Raw genomic sequence first — 18,646 nt, forward strand, 5'->3', positions numbered from 1 at the left:
CCACAAGCCAGTTATCCCTGTGGTAACTTCCTTCGTATAAAGACATAGAGAGGACGTAGTTAGCAGGAACTTTAGCGCTAATGAAATACTGCTCCCTCTATCGTTTTCTACTTCACTACTAAAGCAGAACTAGCCTTCACCGGCCATTTCCTAGCCTTAAGATTCTTTGCGGGCCGATCTAGGTTGATAGTATTGCTAGATGTAGAGCTTGGCTAGGGCAGCACATCTCTTAAGCTATAACGCAGGTGATCTAAGAGGGACTCATGGAGAACAGAAATCTCCAGTAGAGCAAAAGGGCAAATGTTATCTTGATTAGAGTTAAGCTCAAGGTAAGGGCACCGCTAGGGGTAGGGCCTAAGGCTTAAGTGTATTTGATATCGCAACTCGCAAGATCTAGACATAGTAAGTATTGACAGATAAGGAGCGCTTTCTTGATTTTGAAGGTGGTATATGGGCACTCTAATTGGTGCAGTCATTTGTCTGCTTGGTCGCAACAATAGACAAGGGTTGAATGGTGGACAGTGCTTTGGTGGTTCACTAGCTTCTTGTAGGTGAAGACGGTAGCTCCTGTCATCAACGTCGGCTCTGTAATGCCTCTGATTCAGGTACGCCGGGCTAGTGATGCAGCGTCATGATCTCGCCTTACCCTCTGGGCTCGATCCGTCGTGGGCACGAACGCTGCATGCCATCGTTGTGTCCGCTCAGGATACCTTCGGCAACGAGATGCCTTGTACCCCGGCACCGCTCAGCTGGCCAGGACTCTTGCTATAGGACCTGCTGGCATTTATGTGGTCGGTGATAGGAAGTATGTGAACCAGCAAGAGGACTGCACAGCTTGCTAGGAACCTTGCTTGAGTATTGGGCGATTGTCAAAGTGCAAACCCGGAACGGCAGCTCCATGCTGGGTTTCGAGAAATGAATGACCACGCCAATGCAAAATCCGGATCTAGCGTTTATTCAGGGCTGGACAACTTGGAACTTCCAGCGTCACGTTCGGTTCAGATTCAATCCCGATATGAGCTGATGATACTTGGAGCGTCCGAGACAATTCCTGATATATTCGTGGTTCCGTAGCCGGCCAGCCGGCGGAAGAGACTCCCACGGATGAAGCGATTAGCAATGATGATGTATACTGCCTATTTCAGACCATATGGCCGTCAGCAGTGGGCAGTCGCTGTTCGTGAGCACGTCAGGACCGTGGGATGAGGAGCCACCGGTGATATAGGTGCTGAGTGGCACGATTTCTTCGTCCTGGAAGCAGGCAGCCATCTTGGATCGGGAAGTCGGGTGCCGCAGGCCTCTGTCGTTTGACTTTTACGGCAAAGCCACCGGGCACGAAGCACATGCTTTCACCATAACTATCCCACAGCACGAACCTTTCACGACGGAGCGAGTATGAAAGTCCGGCAAGCAATGAGAGTATCATCATTATCTCGTACAAACAGTACACAAAAAGCGATATCTGGCCCGCTCATCGCATACCCTTCTCGACCTCGGGACTCCCAGGACCTTCCATACTCCTTTCCCGCACCAGGACCCGCTTCTGTCGCTTCGCAGGCGTGATCGCATCCGCCCGTGCAACGCCCACCTCCTTCTCCAGATCACCCACCGGCGTCTCGCCTCGGGCCAACGGACTTCGCCTGCCTCCGCCAACGCCCGGCTGATGTGCACTCAGTCTGCTGTCACTGCGTGTGTAGCCATAGCCATATGGCATATGTGAATCCCTTGTCCTGGCTGGAGACTCTCTTCCATCCCCGCCCGGCCCCAACGCACCCGCCATGACCTGTGAGTCGTTCGCGTAGCTCATCTCCCCCGCCGATGGCGGCATGGGTGCACTGCGATGGGTGATGCCAGCGTTGAACCCTCCCTTGATCTGATCCTGCTTGCGGTCGTAGCGGCGTTTGATGAACACGGCGATCAGCGCGAGGAGGAGCAGGCCGACAAACAGGGCAATGAGCATGATGACCCATTTCTGTTGCGATCACGAGTCAGTAGTGAAAGTCAAATCCGTGCCTTCCCGAACGTACATAATGCAGGCTCCACCAAGACCCCTTCTGTCCAGATGAGTTGCTGCTGCTGCTATCACTGCTGGAAGAGCCGGCGGCCGCTCCTGCTGTGTTCGTGCTGCTGGCGACCGTGCTGGCGGCTGGGCTCGTGCTCGTGGACGTGATGATGACGGTCGTCGCGCCGCCGGCATTGGCATGCTCCGATTGCCCAAAATCACTGCCGCAGTTGGTGGTGTACCAGGTCATGACCTGCTGGTTGTCGCTCGGGTTCGTGCACACCGAATCACAGATCCCCGCCGGCGAGGTGTACAGGCTATGAAGATAGCCCGACTGGCAGAAACACGACCAGATCTGCTGGGTCGCGCTCGTTGTGCCGCCGCATGCTGCCGCGGCTTGCGAGAGGAGCGGACAGGTCGATGCGCACGACGGGAGCTGGCTGTTGCCGTTCGTGAGGAGCTGGGCGGATCCGAGGGCGGCCAGCGCGGCGAAGAGGAAGAGGAAGAGGAAGGACGCCATGGCGGGCGATGTGTGTCCCGGACACGCGATCAAACCGTGGCTGGGGTGTGATGTTGTGGATGCTGCTGGTTGTATGGAATTGCTCGTCGTGAGGAATGTAGCAAATGCGCCCGGGCAGGAGCTACTGGTGAATGCGATCAGGCGCGCGCTCGGGGGGAAGGCGCTTTCGACTGCGATGCAGATGAAGGAAGGTGCATTCGAGATCGAAATGACACCAGAGCAACCAGCGCTCGACGTTGCGTGGATGTGACGCAGAGAACGAAATGATCAATTGAAGCAAACACCAACTTCACTCCTGCCGAAGCTCGATTGGCGATACCAATACTGTATGCAGGTCCGCTGAGACAGGCAGGGATGGCTGCGGGGAGATTCCTCCATCCCAGGGTCTCGGCTGAATTGCAACGACTATCCGAGCATCTTGGCACGACTAGACTCCATGGAATAATAATAATGCATCGTGCGAACTGCCATGCTTTTGCTTGTTATGGCGAATGCTGAAGCTTGAACTCCATACCACGACATCTCTCCCTGTCAGATCAATACCTCCGTCGTCGACGTTAACAGGTACAGCCATGCACAGCAATGTCATCTCCTAGCAACGTCTTCGTGTAAGACCTGTGAGATGAGATTGTTACAGCGCGATCTTCACGTTTTTAGAGTAGACCAATACCCAGTGAGACAAAAGAAGCCACAACGGCACATGTGCACTCTAGGCAGATACCAAACGTCCGTCCACTGTCCAACGATCGCGCCGTCGTTGCCGTGCTGCCCGCCGCCGTCCTCGCTGCCCACGAGCCCGCAGGGGTTGACACAGACCTGTTCCGCCCATACTGTAGCCGCTGCGCCGAGAGTGGTTGTAAGGACTTCAGCGGTAGCTGGCTGTAAGGCCTTAGGAGGATCATACAGCCCGCGAAGATGAAAGGAGCAGATTGCTCACGCAGGGCCGAGTGGATTCACCCGCTGACTAGACGAGACCATCAAAGGTCGATATGGGAGCGTCGTCGGGCAAGCATTTGCTTAGCAGGCCGATGCTGTCATCTGGCTGGCACAATTTGGCTGCGATGTGCCAGCCAGATGACAGCATCGGCCTGCTAAGCAAATGCTTGCCCGAGGTGTAGATGCTGAACCAAGTCGTACCTCAAGTCTGTAACATTGAAAGCAGCAGTGTCGTGGTCGATCAGACCTACCCATGCATTATTCTCGCGAGGTGCATAGTCGCTACGAAGAGCATAGACAGAGGGGATGAACTCAGCTGCCTCGGAGGATCTCAGTGCAGTCAGGCTAACCAACAGGACACCTGGTCTACCGACATACACATGATCAGACCGACTTGCTACTCTCAAAGGGAAAGACCTTGTAGCCGCACCACCGCGCAACCTGCGCCATAGAACTCTGCATGATCCATGGCACCCCCCACCGCAGAGGACCGAGCCACCATGCCGTTGGGAAAATGACGCCTGCAGTGGCTACCTCCTGCTGTGACAGACAAAGTTGCAGAAAGTCAGGCGTCTGGCCAGCTTCGTACTTCTCGCTGAGCAGCAGGAACAAGCTCTCGAAGAAGTTGATCTGCATCGGCGAGGGAGTAGCTTCGGGATGGGCCCAGAGTACGACGACTGTGTCTTCGTCCGTGCAGGTTGGGTCTGGCCAGAAGTTGTGAGGGAGCCAGGGTCTTTTTGCAGAGGGCAGTCTCAGCATGTCATCTTCGTCGTTGCGAGGTCAGGCGGGAGATGCTTACGGTATCTCATTGACGCCGTCTGCGGGAGTGAAGACCCGATCCTTCGCATCCCAGCCCATGGTGTTGCCGAGTCTACCTGACAACATGACGAACGACTCGGATTGTTCGAAGTGCAGATGGAGGGGTGGCGCCTACATGAGTGCCGTCAGCATTGTAGATCTGACTCGCCAAGGGAGGTCGAGACTCGCCGCCGGGTGAGCTTTGCCCAGCTTCGTGTTCGCATGCTGTCCTTTGAATGTGACCTTGATCACGACTCTGAAGGGCTATCAGCTTACATCACCGCTACCAATCAGCTCTGTATGAGAGACCTACGTCGAGTTTGGCGTGGTGTCGTCGGGCTCCAGGAACTCTACTATTAGAGAGCGGTGGAAGAGTACTAACGGTCCGCACACAACAGGCGATTGCCCTTTGATCGCCGCCATGTTTTCCGACTGTCACGTTGTGGACCCACAAGCATACAGCACTCCCCGTGTCAGTCGGTGTATCACCTCCATACTTCTCTCATTGCCTCTCTTGTCCGCTCGCGTAGTCGGCTGAATTGTTTCAGCCTCACCTCAGTCTTCTTCTGGAATAGTTGCGCCGATCGTGCTGATGACGAAAGCACCACGTGGTTTCAAATCATCCAGTATGCAGGTCTGTGTCGTCGTGAAGGCAAATGATATGAGAGAGTTTGGTTTATGTGATTGAGATATATACATAGCCACGCCTACTGCCCCTTCAGCTTCGCTTCCTCCTCGTCTTTTCGCTTCCTCATCTCCGGTCCCATAAAGCCTTTCACCATGTTCTCTGGTATCAGCCCGAATGCACCGCCTTGTAAAGCATGTCTCCAGTGCGTATGTACCATGATTTGGCCACAACCGACCTTGGCTAGAGCACCTTTCGCACAATCCTTGGCATCGATGGTGAAGAGTGGCATTTCGGACGTGTTGCCTGCAGAGCGAGTATTGTTGATGAGAAGGCTCATGATCTCGATATCCTTGTCCCACTTCTCCGCCACCAATTCTGCGGCCAGAGCACGGGTCAAGCTGAAGATGTAGCCTTTCGTAGCCGAGTATGTGGCGATGTATGGTACGCCCAGATTACCTGCCGCAGAGCCAGCGTTCATGATCAGAGCGGGTCTGTTCTCATGCAGGATCGGCAGGAGAGCGGATGTGAGATGTGTTGGGAAACGCGAATTGATGTTGATCTGCGTGTCAATGTCCGCCGCAGTCATGTCCTTGAACGCGCAGTATGCGGGAGACGTGTTGACGCCACCAACATTGTTCACCAGGATGGTTAGCTTGCCGGGAAGCTGCTTCACCTTCTCCACCACGTTCAACTCTACACGATCATAGCTGGAGGCGTCCGCCACCACGTAGTCGACTGTGCGACGTGGATACTTGCCAGCGAGTTCCTTCTGCACCCGTACCAGCTTCTCCTTGTTGCGGCCATGCAGGAGGACATTGAAACCGCGGTTCAGCAGCTCATCTGCAAACGCACGTCCGATGCCATCAGTCGAACCTGTCACTAATGCCCAGGATCCCTTCTCGGAGTGGCAATATACCTGCAGCGTGGACGGACGCACCATTTGCCAGACTTGGAGGCCAGCTTTGTACAACATGTACAGGATCATGGCGGTGCCCAGATTGGATGTGATGGTTCGCCCTGCATCGGAAGCCCAGGCGCGGTAGAGCGGTAGCACATAATAGAGTGGGATGCCCAGCAGACTGAAGCGGGTGTACAGGTCCCGTTTCAGCTGCTCGTCGTTGGCCATGTTGGCGGGCGAGAAGATTTCTGCGATTGACGGCATGCTGGTCTACTGCGGGTGAGGAGTGTTTGGTATGATGGGAGTCGAGGAGTCGAAAATCCAATCTTAAATGGCCGGGCCCTCGACTGTGTTCAGGCACGAGTTCTGACGTGGAGCAGCATGCGAATCCATCGCCGTTCCGTTTCGAATCCTCCGAGTCGTCGGATTCGCACATTATGCCGCTTGTGATTGGCCGATCGAGACCCGGCCGCGTTCACGTCGCGTTTTCCTCATCACCTCGTTCTGTGCGATAGATCGCATGCTCACACTCCATTTGTTTGACGATGTGAGCGATGCAAAGGTAGTTCCCCCTTCCCATGGTAGGTCTCGCGGTCACTTCAATGTCCACCCTCCTTTCTGATATCCTCCTACCCGCGTCCTCTGCGTTCACTTCTTCTTTCAAACGCCTTCGACACCATGACAAATCGGGTCGCCAGGCCTCGCGTGAGCTCGCTCCTCGCTAGGCGTAATCGACATGGCGTGTATCTCACCAGACTAGGTGTGCAGAAGCTCACAGCTTATGTCCGCCAAACCAAGGACCGTCGCAAGTACGGACTACGCGGGCAGAGAGAAAGGCCAGCAACACCGTCGCTGGAGCCAGCTTCGCCAATCATTGTGCCAGAATCCGAAGCGACCACATCATCACGCGAATCAACTCCATGTCTGCTCCGTTTGATCACTCCGCCACTGCCTCCGCCTCCGACTCCGGAATCACTACCTCCATCTCCAGTGACCAGATCGCCACCCACGCCACCGAGCTCGGAGCTGCCTAGTTCACGCGAGCTGGAGCTGTACAACCGCATCGCCGAGCTCGAGGAGGCCAAGCAAGAGTCCGCCTGCGTCCTGGCCTACAATCTCGACTACAACCTCCAAGAACTCACAGCACTCTTCCGCGAGCACGACGACATCGTGCACGATTTGCTCGAACACTGCGAAGCCCGCTACGAACGCCTCCGAGACTGTCACGTGCAACGTCGACGAAGACATGCAGCTTAGTTGGCCGCTGCACACGACACATGCAAGCGGCGCCACGAATTCCTCTACCGCAGGCTATCACAAGCCATCACGCTCCTGAACGAGATCACTACTCTGCCCGATTATTCCGATGAAGATCCGCAGGACATCGTCGATGGCAAATTCCCGGCCATCATGGATTATGGCAAGATCGTCCGCTGGATTGGCAAGCTGGAGATCGAGGCTGAGGATGCCTTAGGTGCGACTGGGGCGGTCAATCTGCGTGGAAATGTTCAACAGCTGCGGCGTCGTGGCTATGGCTTGACACCAGCTGCTCGCACTGCTCGGCGTGCAGCACAGACTTGATATTGGTGCTTCAGCCTAGTCAACGGTGTGACAGCAGGCTGATCTCTTTCTTGGGACAGATGTGACCCATGAGCAAGGACTCGTCAGAACTGTGTGCTGTCCAAGAAGACTAGACGTCCCTGCAGTACCGGTATCATCGCATCATACGGTACATGTGGTAGGATTCGAGATCGCTTCGGCAACGATGGAGTCGGGTGGGCACACAATGGACAGACACAGCATGATTAATGAATATAAAGTAGCTAACAGATAGGGAAAGACTCGCTATGCTGTAATGTAGTATACGTAGATCGCGACCCATTAATATACTGTATTGTGCCTTACGAACATGACGACCTGGGGAACTACATCCACTTGCTCACGTATTCCCTCGCTAGTCTATGGTGTTTTGGCTATGCTCACGAGGCTTGACGTACGATCTCCGACCAGCTCTCACGATCTATGTAGTCGGCGACGCCAGTTCGATGGACCGAACAGCCCTTTGCTTCGAGCTACGGCTTGTCAGCACGTCTTCCCACGATTCAGTGCGCCGCAACTTACCTCTTCGGGCATCAATACACTCGGATCGCCACAAGTATATCCAAAATCCTCGATGTACCTCATCGTCTGCGAGAAGTGCAACGATAGACCAGTGGGATCCTTGTCAACCCGCTCGTGCAAACTCATGCCGGCCTCATATCGAGCTTGCACACCCGTAACCTTGGTCCATTGGTCCAGCCACTGCTGTCCACTCAGCCACTCACTGACCACAAACACCTGCGTGGGCGCAGATGTACGAATCAAGGCTTCCACGAATGAGCCCAGATCCCTCTGCACATCCACCCACGGCAGTGGTAGATCCGCTTCGAAAGGTGGCGACCACACAGCTATCCTGTCAACCATCTTGAGGCCCCACAAATGCTGTATCTTCTTCACACTTGCCACGAAGACTCCCAGCATGACCGCACTGACCTTGCCCTTCAGTGCGTCGAGACCGAGCATATACTCCAACCCAGCAGCCTTGGCATCGAAATGGTAGACATGCTCGTACTTCCCACCACTCAACCTCTTGACATTCGGCTCTGTGCTGAAGACCAGCCTCTCCAGTTCCGGGACCGTGGCAGCGGCATCAGCTATATTGCGTCCTTGCGAGGCTTCCAACCTGTACGTCTCAGCGCCAATGGGCGCGGCTATCTCGCCTGCTTGGAACCTAGCCAGTGCGCCTTTCATCAGCGCACCGAAGTCCGTGAAGGCGAAGATGTAGTTGGCGCCCCTGAAAGCGGCCTGGAGGGAGTCCAGGTCGAAGAGATCTGCTTTGACCATCTCGATGCCAGATTTGGCCAAATCAGAGGCGGCTGCCGATGATGGGTCGCGGGTAAGGCCTCGGATTCTCCAGGTTGATTCATGTTGCTGGAACCAGTTGATGACGGAACCTCCTTGCATGCCTGTGGCTCCCACTACGACGAGGAGTTTGGTCATCGTGGATGGTGTAAAGGAAGGTGATTTGAAGTATGCAGAGATGAGATATGCCCTGTGGAGAGCCTACTTATACGTCCCGCCACTCTGATCAGGTCGGCATGAGGAAAACCAATGCTACCCGCGCCATGATGCTGCCAGAGGTGTCGTGGCCACTCGTCAAGCCTTCGTGCCGGCACCATTGACTCTTCATCCCGAGCCAGCAGCCAATCAGCGCAGCAGCTGCTCGAGATCCCTGGGTCCTGCCTGCCGCTGTAAGATACTCTGCATGTCAACAGTGCCGGGCATGTTCATGTATATGAGTGCCAAGGACCGGAGGGAACTGGATGTTGGTAAGCGAGCGGAAGTGTTCCGCTCTGCTGGTGAGTGAAGTCTGGGAGTATGTGGCGTGGATGGCTTGATGGATTCGTTGGACAAAGTATGGATTGCTTAAATTCATTCCTAGGATAGTGATATCGAGTGTTCGACGTGTGTTGTGTTACCAATGACGCCGTACCATTTGATGTACACGGGCTATGTGCCGCCCACGGGAGCCCCATACTGTACATAGGATCACTTGTGCAACAACTCCATCCAAAGGCCAATATCCCATCCTGCTTACGCCATACCGCAATGCGAAGCCTTCTAGACCTGCGCCGGAGCGTTCGACCGCTTGTTAACAGCGGCGATACTGTTCGCTCGGGATGCTGTAGGCGTGCCACGGGGTGTGACACGCGACTCGCCGAAAAATCGCTGTTGCTGGCTGTACGTCCTGCCGCCTGCACCTGGGCGACCCTGGGATTCTTTCCTGCCAACGTGGCCTAGAGGTTTTGTTAGCTGTGAACACTGTTCTGGCCGCATTGATGAATACTCACTTGGTCGTCGTCCACTACCATAGCTCGCGACGCTCACTCTCCTTCCACCATCTTCAGCCCTTGCGTCCTGCAACTGCTGAGCAAAAGGTGATCGCTTCCTCAATACCGGGCCCTTCCAGTAGATGACGTAGACAGCGATCACCAACATGAAGGAGATACAGAACAGGATTGTGGAAGCATACTCCAAGTTCCTGCCGCTCGATTTTCCGATGTTCGTGAAGAAAGGGGTGGCCGGCACGGTGAGCACGCCGGCTAGGAAGTCACGAGACCATCCATTCCCACCAGTGGCGGATGCCGAGTATGGACCGTATGCGCAGATCATGTAGTCGATCGTGGCCATGTAAATGGAATAATTGGCGATGCCGACGATGGCGGCAAATATCATGGAGCCTATCCAGTGAATTGGTGGCCCTTGAATCGTCCATGCGAAACCGATCAGACCAATTGGCAAGCACGGTGCGGTGTATAGCAAGAACCACAACCGGGACTCGTACTGTGCTCGCTCGTCGTCAGGGTTTCTCTCACGCTCTTTCATATTGCGCTTGATGGCTGGAATGAACAGGGCCCAGCCGATCAGGTAGCCGACGCCGATGGAGCAGAACGCTAGACCGACCTGGTAGACCTCGAAGTTCCATTGCTTGTACACCAGCGAGAAGGACTGGATGAACATGAAAATGAGGGCGTCGGAGAAACCGGATAGTAGGGAGAGCACCAAGACGATAGGCTCCGTCAAGAACATCTTGAACGGTCGGATCCATGTGACGAGCACCTCTTTGGCGGAGAAGCGGTCCTTGAAGGGTACCAATTCATCTGGACCCCAAATGTTTGGGTTGCCCGCCTTTCTTCGCTTCTTGGCGATGCGGTTCATCATGATCGAGGTACGTGTCTCCGGGACAGTGAAGAAGTGGATGGCTTGGATGACGCCGCCGAAGATGAGCTGAATCCAGATGTTCCATCTGAGGAGCATTTTGTTAGTGATAGCTCAAACGGTCTTCTTGCACGATTAGTACTCACTGCCAGTACGTATACTGCTCAACGAAGCCTCCCACGATAGGCCCGAGCACGGAGCCACCGACAGAGGAGAAGACGACGAAAGCGACAGCGTATTGCTGCTTGTCCGACTCGAACAAGTCTGCAATCATACCAAGTGTGACGGAGCCACCTGCGGAGGAAAGACCACCGAGCGCACGGCACACGATGATGGTGGCGAAATTGGGTGCTAACGCCACAGGAATCTGCCAGATGTTGACCAGGCCAAGTGAAAGCTGGATGACCGGCCATCGACCGAACTCTTCGGACCTGTGCGGGTGTCAGATGATGGCGTCATGCAGTGCATTACAGGTTGCTTACCAGGGCGCCCACAGCTCACAGCCAAAGGCGTAGGTGACCAAGAAGATGGCAGCACCGACACGGGCGGCTTGCTCACTGACATGAAATTGTGCGGAGATGCCGCCAAGAGCGTTGGAGTAGAGCGAGGTATTGAAGTTCATGGACACCTGGACGATGAAAATGATGGTGAGGATGTACCACTTCTTCCACGCCGGGAAGGAGTATCCCAGCTCCTCGTAGCAGTCTTCCTCCGTGATCTCGTACTTGTCGTACGTGCCCAGCTTCTCGAGGTTGCCGCCGTTCTTCTCGTTCTTCTCACTCATCTCGTTCGGCGAGGGTTCGTTGTCGTGCGTCTTCTCCGACTTGAGATCGTCGTCATTCTCCTCGAGCTTGGTGTTCGCCAGCTCCAAGTCTCCCGCGCTGCGAACCTCGACAGGCTCCTCGCCGAAATGGGCTCGCGTGTGTTCCGCCATACTATATTATGCGCCTCGTTGCGCTGTATCGTCTGGTGTGTAGTCTATGCGATGACAAACCCCACAATGTACAAATGATGAACAAGATCTCGCGCCAATGCTCGGCGGTCGCACTAGGTGTAGAATGCGGAAGAAGAGGGTGTGAGTGGGAGATGCTGGAAAGCTTGTACTCGTGTGCCGAAGGATCTGAAGAGCATGTGCGATGACATCAGAGCTCACCACGCGGTTGGTGGCTTGCCGCTTGGCGCGCTCCGGCATCCGACATTTCTGGAGATGGCGTCGACTGATGCATCCACTTTGGCTACTGTAGTTCCATGACGACAGACGCATGGCAGATGACTGGCAACTAGCATGACTACCACATGAACTTCCCAATCTCGAGCATGTTTAGACCATCCAGAGACATCGGCCACCACCATCAGAGCGCCGCAATTCCATCCCTGCGCACTGCCTTCCCGCTCCCTTCCCGCTGCACACTCACTTCACCCACATTCTGCTCCCCGCAATCCTCCATCCTGCAATGCAGCGTCACGAAACCTGGTCAGCCGCAAACTCTCCCCGTGCCTCACTCAGACACTTGGCGCCACTGACGAGATGCGGCAGAGTAATAACACCTGAGCTGCCTGACCAGACGGCTGCACTCACACCTCACGGAGAGGTTGTACCCGTCTCCATGCCAAGTGAAAGTGTCCCGAGACTCGTTCGGACGAGCCTCCACATCCCGTGATCAATCCACATCATCAAAAACCATCGCAGCGTCTTATACCACGGAGACCAAGGCGATTTGCCACCACGGTGCCTGTTGTGTATGATGTACGGATCCGCATCTCTACTTGTATGCCGTGGAGCAGCATCCTAGACCCAGTGACTCGACCAGCAAGTCTTGAATATCTTCGGGTCCTACGGGCACAACGGCTCTTGCTGAGCCGAAGACACTGCCAGTAGCGATGTCGCCACAAGTTTCTTACGGCCACATTCTATCTCATACTGTGCGGTCTTCATAAGGTGCGGTGAGTCGCTCGAGGCCTGCTGGACTTCTTCACCAGCAAGGTTGCCCCCTTCTTACTGTACGCGGACACACCTATCGTCCTTCAAAACACGTGCTAGTGACCGAGCATTCACTCTCAGCATCTCCATCACTTCATGGTGGCGCGGGCATCTTGAGAATGCAGACCAAAACATTGCTACCCAAGAACTGCGCCTTGCAGCACTGCTCATTCCTTGCTTCGCGGCAAACAATTTCATCTCAGCCGAAGGTAAGCCTTCCCTATCTTCAGCGCGACTACGCCATGCGGCGACCGCATCAAAATCTAGCTACTGGCGCTCTCATCATCTCGTCTTTGTTATTGCTGTGGCTCCTCACATATTCTGCTGCAACACGCGGCTGGGCTGTACGACGACGGCCTACTTACCAGGCGAGCCCGAACATTACGGCCGAGCTCGAGGCCGAGAATTTTCGCCTGCAGGCCGATCTTCAAGCGGCTAAAGATCAACTGAATTTAAATTTTGCCAATCAGATACAGAATGGAGGCGAAGAAGTGGAAAAGATACAGGACGAGGATGGAAGAATGCAGGGATCAAGCCAGAGGCACAGCTTTGCATACGTTTTTTACGCAACCACGAGTCCATACGCTTGCTCCGTATTGGTCAGCATACACCGGTTAAAGGAGCTCGGCAGCATATACCCAATATACATCTTACTTACACCGACCGTGAGTGCCAGATACAAACAAGCATTCGAAGCTGCAGGAGCGAAAATCTACATACAAGAAGCGCCACCGCTCAAAGACAACAATGCTGGATACTACAAGGACTGTATGCTCAAACTCCTCGCCTTCAAGATGCAAGAGATGGAGCCGCATCTCAAACGAGTCATGTCTTTCGACTCCGACCAGCTGGTGATGCGGAACCTCGACCCCTTGTTCGCCGGTCTCCCGGACGTCGATCTCGCAGCACCACGCGCATACTGGTTAGCGAAGGACTTTCTCACGAGCACATTCCTGATCATCGACCTCTCCGAGCGCTTGTGGCGCACGGTCAAGAGCGCTTTGGACAGTGTGGGCTATGACAAATTCGACATGGATCTCATCAATGACTTGTTGGGCGATACGGTGATGATGCTAAGCGGCGAGTATGTGACTATGAACAGTCATTGGGAGGACTGGAATCTGCCGAAGTGGTATCACCCGCAGGCGGAGCTGAATATGACGAGTATCGAGAAGTGGAATGAGGTGGTCAAGAGCGGAGGTGTAAAAGCTCGCGATGTGGGAGATGGGCAAGATCATGCGGATGGTTCTCCCTCACCGAACGCTCCATTCAGCGCGACTATCGATGCACCGGCACAACTAATGCCTGGCTCACGTCACAACGGCATCGAAGAACAGAAGGCCCCTCCGCCACCTCCTATACCCTCATCAAATCCACGCTTCCCAGACAGCCATCCTCTCAGCATCGAGCTGGACCGCCTGCAGGATGCTGCAGCTGTCATACACTTTTCCGCAGTGGGTAAGCCATGGATCAAGACCCATGCAGATATACGGATGCAGAGACCGGATGCACATCCTCTGCTCGCTGAGCAGTTTGCGCTGTGGCGGGAGATTGCGCAGGAGGTGTGTCCTGGCGGGATCCCATGAGATTATGTTCCAAGATTGATTCTTCTGTACGCTGCCATGGAGAGGTGAAGTAGTTTAGATGTGCACCAGAAGGGAATCTACATGTTTGCGAGTCCGTTGTCCTTGCAGGTGCGGATCTTTCTGCTACACTACCGTCTCATCAGTTCATCTGCTCCACCATGCGAAGCCAGCGCCTGCAAGCACCACTGCAGATGCACTTGCAAGCGTAGTCCACCTCGTCAGGAACCGCTTGAAGCCCATGCCGATCAAGACCTGCACATACTCATTCACCATTTCCGTCTCGTTCACCCGTGGAAATGGCACATCCGGCACCGGCTTGCCCAAGAACTCACACAACGGCTCCCAGCCACTCCCAAGCTTATAAAGCAGCAACTGCGCCCTCGGCACATGATGCTTCACAGCTTGATTATGCGCTCTGTACGCGTCCCGGCTCTTCTCCTCTAGTTCCCTTTTGCTATGCCCGCCCACAAAACCCTTCAGTACACAGTCCGTCGCTACCGTCCACATTTTCCCGATCAGATCCGGATCTAGGTAAGCTACAAACGGAAAGATATAACTATCGTAATTCGCAATCTGGACATCATGCCAGCTTTTATACCACGACTCTACTCCTCTCTCCACAAGCACGCATTTCACATCCGGATATGCTGCTAGGAGCTCTTCGTGGAAGGCTGCGCAAGGCAGATCGGTGGTCGCAGAGACGTGGCCGAGGAGTTTGTCCCAGAACACGCGGTCGAGCTTCGGTGCGCCAGACTTGGGGAAGAATTTGGCGTCGTGTGCTTCGATCCACATATCTGCGTCGGGCATGTCGCGGATCATGGAGGTCATGTGGTAGGTTGGGTAGCCGAGGATTTCGAGGGCGAGTTGCATGGCTGGGAGGATGTTAGGTGTGATAGGATTTGTGTAGCTCCGTTGTACGTGCATGATGTGCCTGTCCTTGAGAAGGCTAGAGACAGCACCTCCATTGGCACCACCCGTTTGCATGTATGTCTGTCCACGTTGGTGAAATCGAAGAGGTCCGGTCTCTGCTCACGAACAGACATATTCACTGCTTTGGATGCCATCTCCCGTTATCTTGCTCAATCTGATCCGAAGATTGGTGGGACCGGGTGTACTTGTCTGCTGCAGGCGGACTATATGGTAGCAGGTGTCACTGAGGCTGAACCGAACGAGTCGTGGGCACGACGAATATAGATGCTGCTGTCAAGCTCACGCCACAGGATCCTTCCAGCTCCGAACATATGCCCTGGCGTTGATGGGAGATGGTGCCGAGGTGCTCCCAGGCGAGACCGAATGCCTCCTCGATATCCTTGCCCTGCGCCATGTCATAGTCAAGCCGATGACCTTGCTGGTGACGGTGGTGTCGTCGTCGAGGATGCAGTCGGATCTACAACTTACATCGAGCTAGCCGCCCCAGCCACTCAGACGCGTTGGGCATCTTGGGGTGCTGTCGCGAGGTACTGGAATGGCTCGTTCGACCGTTTGGTTCCTTCTGCTGAGGTTTCATCTCGATCACGTGATTGCTACGGATCGGAAGGACTTGTCTTCTCCTCCTGGCATATCGTCTGACTTCCAACTTACTCGCCCGATCAGCGCTTCGAAGAGAACAAGTCTTTGTGGATCTGATCGGCCCCTCGAGTCATGTATGAACCACGAATGTGACCACAAGACAGCGTGCTTGTGCCTGCCCTTGACGCTCGGAGCTGCTCGCAGCCGCTTGATATAGTCAGCTGCGCGGCTGTGGCGCAACACAGTGGACATGATGCAGGTAAGGCTGTAGAGCAGCGTTATGGCTTCGCTCTTCAGCATGAATGCCACGTCGAGGACGATCCTTAGTGTCGTCGCGAACGAAGCGTAAGGTGACGTCCAAGCCCTCCTTCACAATACTGCTGCCCGGCCAGGACCAAAGATGCGTCTTCTCATGCGGACCGATGCTGGCGGCGTCACCTTCACTAGAGACTTATCCCAGTCTGAGCTACGGCGTTTCGATTACGCCATTCTCTCGCACACGTGGGGTTCAGCGGAAGAGGAGATCATGTATGAGGACATACTCAAAGGAGAGGGCACAAGCAAGCCGGGTATAGGATCGGAGAAGATGCGATTTTGCGTCGAACAAGCAGCACAAGATGGGTTAGAGTATTTCTGGGTGGACACGTGCTGTATCAACAAGAAGGATGACGCTGAGCTGTCCAAATCGCTTAGGTCAATGTTTCGATGGTATGCCGAAGCCAATCGATGCTATGTCTTCCTCTCAGATGTACTACAAGGAAAGGTGCTCGGAGCAGACTGGGAACACGATTTCCGGCGGAGTAGATGGTTCAGAAGAGGCTGGACGCTACAAGAGCTTATAGCACCCGCCACGCTTGAGTTCTATGCTAGGAGTGGTAAGCGTCTAGGGACTAAGGCAAGCTTGCACGCGCAGATTGTTGAGATAACCGGCATACCAGCCAAAGCCCTCTCTGGACAGGGCCTGGCTAGTTTCACCACACACGAACGCCGCCAGTGGCAGGAAGGACGAGAATGCCTAGAGCCGGAAGATCTGGCCTATTCGTTACTTGGGCTACTCGACGTCTCCATGCCCGTACTCTATGGCGAGGGACTAGACAAAGCACAGCAGCGACTCGAGAAGGAGATCGTGACCGCCCAGAAAGGTATGTCGCATTCAAAAAGCTGCAAAGTGCGCATGCTGTGTGCATGTCAATGGCTGACTCGTGTAGGCCCAAGACATGGTGACTTCTCGATTCCCTTTGGCGACCGGCAAATGAAAGGGGTGGAGAAGCTCGTCGGGAGGGCAAATGAACTGGACTCGATGCATGATAAGCTGGTCGGAAACCGTACTCAGCGCAACACGGTCATCCTCAGCGGTTTGGGTGGCATTGGTAAGACACAATTGGCGGTGGCGTACGCGAAGCGACACAAGGACAGCTACTCTGCTGTTTTCTGGTTCAACATGCGAGACGAGGCATCAGCTAAGCAAAGCTTTGTTGCGACCGCGCAGCGAATTCTGCAATATCATCCATCGGCTGCCCACCTGAGTAGCGTCCATCTCACCGGCAGCCTAGACGAGGTCACGGGAGCTGTGCTGGCGTGGCTAGGGGATCCAGACAACCATCGATGGCTTGCAATTTACGACAACTACGACAATCCGAAGGTACCTGGGAACAGCGATTCGGAGGTTGTTGACATCGACCAATTCCTGCCGGATGCCGACCAAGGGTCGGTAATCATCACGACGCGATCGACTCAGGTCAAGGACGGGCGGGGAATATCGGTTCCGAAGCTCGCAAGCGAGCAAGATAGTGTGGACATCCTGTCGAATGTGTCGGGGAGGAAGTTATCGATGAAGGGTGAGTCTGTCTCCAGCATCTTCGCATCATGCTGACATTGGCATAGATCGTGACGTGGCGGCTCTTGTCAAGAAATTAGATGGACTTCCCTTGGCGCTGGCGACGACGGGCTCCTTCCTTGAGCAAGCGAGCATTAGTGTCGGGGCGTACCTCCAGTTATATGAAACCTCTTGGGCGCAGCTACACGAGAAACACCTAGGCATTAAGGAATATGCCGATCGTGCAGATCGTACACTGTATTCTACGTGGCGAATATCATTTGATCGCATCCAACAGCAGAATGAAGTGGCGGCGAATCTGCTCATCCTTTGGTGCTATTTCAGTAACCAGGATCTATGGTACGAACTCCTGTGCGATGGAGATTCGCAGGATCTGCCGTGGTTACGGACTCTTGCGGGCGACAAACTGGGTTTCATTAGTGCCATGCGATTGCTATGCAATTATGGTCTGGCCGAGAACGACGTCTCTTTGACAGCTGATACAAATTCTGGCGGATACAGTATCCATCCCTGTGTACATTCGTGGACGATTCACGTGCTTAACAAGCAATGGGATGGTAGACTGGCAGATTTTGCTGTTAGCGCAGTTGGTCAACATGTGCCCCGCGAAACGGCGCCAGAACCATGGACGACACAAAGACGTCTCATACAACATGCGGACCGATGCTTGCAGTACCTCTCAGGGCTTGAATTGGTAGACTCCGAGACTGCATATTCTTCGCTTCACGATATGGGTCGCCTCTACGATAACCAAGGGTGGCTAGAGAAGGCGGAGCAGATGTACCTCCGGGCGCTCCAAGGCAAGGAGGAGGCGTGGGGCCCGAAGCATACGTCGACCCTAGGGACCGTTAACAACCTCGGCATCCTCTATTGGAAGCAAGGCAAGATGCGGGAGGCGGAGGAGATGTACCTCCGGGCGCTGCAAGGCTTCGAGGAGGCGTGGGGCCCGAAGCATACGTCGACCCTAGAGACCGTTAACAACCTCGGCATCCTCTACTCGGATCAAGGCAAGATGCGGGAGGCGGAGGAGATGTACCTCCGGGCGCTACAAGGCTTCGAGGAGGCGTGGGGCCCGAAGCATACGTCGACCCTCGATACCGTTAACAACCTCGGCCTCCTCTACTCGGATCAAGGCAAGATGCGGGAGGCGGAGGAGATGTACCTCCGGGCGCTACAAGGCTTCGAGGAGGCGG

General features: G+C 54.7%; 8 protein-coding genes across 8 annotated transcripts; 2 read left to right on the forward strand and 6 right to left on the reverse strand.

Annotated features, from left to right (window-relative positions):
• Window positions 1-1,471: 1,471 nt before the first annotated feature.
• Window positions 1,472-2,522, reverse strand: LTS14_010506 (uncharacterized protein; the record flags this gene model as incomplete). Its single annotated transcript, XM_064843182.1, has 2 exons — window positions 1,472-1,972; window positions 2,028-2,522. 2 exons carry the CDS (start codon window positions 2,520-2,522, stop codon window positions 1,472-1,474), a joined length of 996 nt encoding a protein of 331 aa, XP_064689180.1.
• Window positions 2,523-3,842: 1,320 nt separating this feature from the next.
• On the reverse strand, window positions 3,843-4,316 carry LTS14_010507 (uncharacterized protein; the record flags this gene model as incomplete). The annotated part of the gene is made up of 2 exons (XM_064843183.1): window positions 3,843-4,191; window positions 4,258-4,316. 2 exons carry the CDS (start codon window positions 4,314-4,316, stop codon window positions 3,843-3,845), a joined length of 408 nt encoding a protein of 135 aa, XP_064689181.1.
• A 647-nt stretch (window positions 4,317-4,963) lies between these two features.
• On the reverse strand, window positions 4,964-6,046 carry LTS14_010508 (uncharacterized protein; the record flags this gene model as incomplete). Its single annotated transcript, XM_064843184.1, has 1 exon — window positions 4,964-6,046. One exon carries the CDS (start codon window positions 6,044-6,046, stop codon window positions 4,964-4,966), a length of 1,083 nt encoding a protein of 360 aa, XP_064689182.1.
• Window positions 6,047-6,460: 414 nt separating this feature from the next.
• LTS14_010509 (uncharacterized protein) lies at window positions 6,461-7,363 on the forward strand (the record flags this gene model as incomplete). Its single annotated transcript, XM_064843185.1, has 2 exons — window positions 6,461-7,009; window positions 7,040-7,363. The coding sequence occupies 2 exons, from the start codon at window positions 6,461-6,463 to the stop codon at window positions 7,361-7,363; spliced, it is 873 nt and encodes a 290-aa protein (XP_064689183.1).
• A 398-nt stretch (window positions 7,364-7,761) lies between these two features.
• On the reverse strand, window positions 7,762-8,821 carry LTS14_010510 (uncharacterized protein; the record flags this gene model as incomplete). The annotated part of the gene is made up of 2 exons (XM_064843186.1): window positions 7,762-7,854; window positions 7,904-8,821. The coding sequence occupies 2 exons, from the start codon at window positions 8,819-8,821 to the stop codon at window positions 7,762-7,764; spliced, it is 1,011 nt and encodes a 336-aa protein (XP_064689184.1).
• Window positions 8,822-9,442: 621 nt separating this feature from the next.
• Window positions 9,443-11,474, reverse strand: LTS14_010511 (uncharacterized protein; the record flags this gene model as incomplete). The annotated part of the gene is made up of 4 exons (XM_064843187.1): window positions 9,443-9,618; window positions 9,673-10,628; window positions 10,687-10,971; window positions 11,023-11,474. 4 exons carry the CDS (start codon window positions 11,472-11,474, stop codon window positions 9,443-9,445), a joined length of 1,869 nt encoding a protein of 622 aa, XP_064689185.1.
• Window positions 11,475-12,763: 1,289 nt separating this feature from the next.
• On the forward strand, window positions 12,764-14,107 carry LTS14_010512 (uncharacterized protein; the record flags this gene model as incomplete). Its single annotated transcript, XM_064843188.1, has 1 exon — window positions 12,764-14,107. One exon carries the CDS (start codon window positions 12,764-12,766, stop codon window positions 14,105-14,107), a length of 1,344 nt encoding a protein of 447 aa, XP_064689186.1.
• A 144-nt stretch (window positions 14,108-14,251) lies between these two features.
• On the reverse strand, window positions 14,252-15,031 carry LTS14_010513 (uncharacterized protein; the record flags this gene model as incomplete). Its single annotated transcript, XM_064843189.1, has 1 exon — window positions 14,252-15,031. The coding sequence occupies one exon, from the start codon at window positions 15,029-15,031 to the stop codon at window positions 14,252-14,254; it is 780 nt and encodes a 259-aa protein (XP_064689187.1).
• Between the last annotated feature and the right edge of the window lie 3,615 nt (window positions 15,032-18,646).

The sequence above is a fragment of the Recurvomyces mirabilis genome, assembly GCF_035927965.1.
Source record: "Recurvomyces mirabilis strain CCFEE 5264 chromosome Unknown scaffold_44, whole genome shotgun sequence".
Lineage (NCBI taxonomy): Eukaryota > Fungi > Ascomycota > Dothideomycetes > Mycosphaerellales > Teratosphaeriaceae > Recurvomyces > Recurvomyces mirabilis.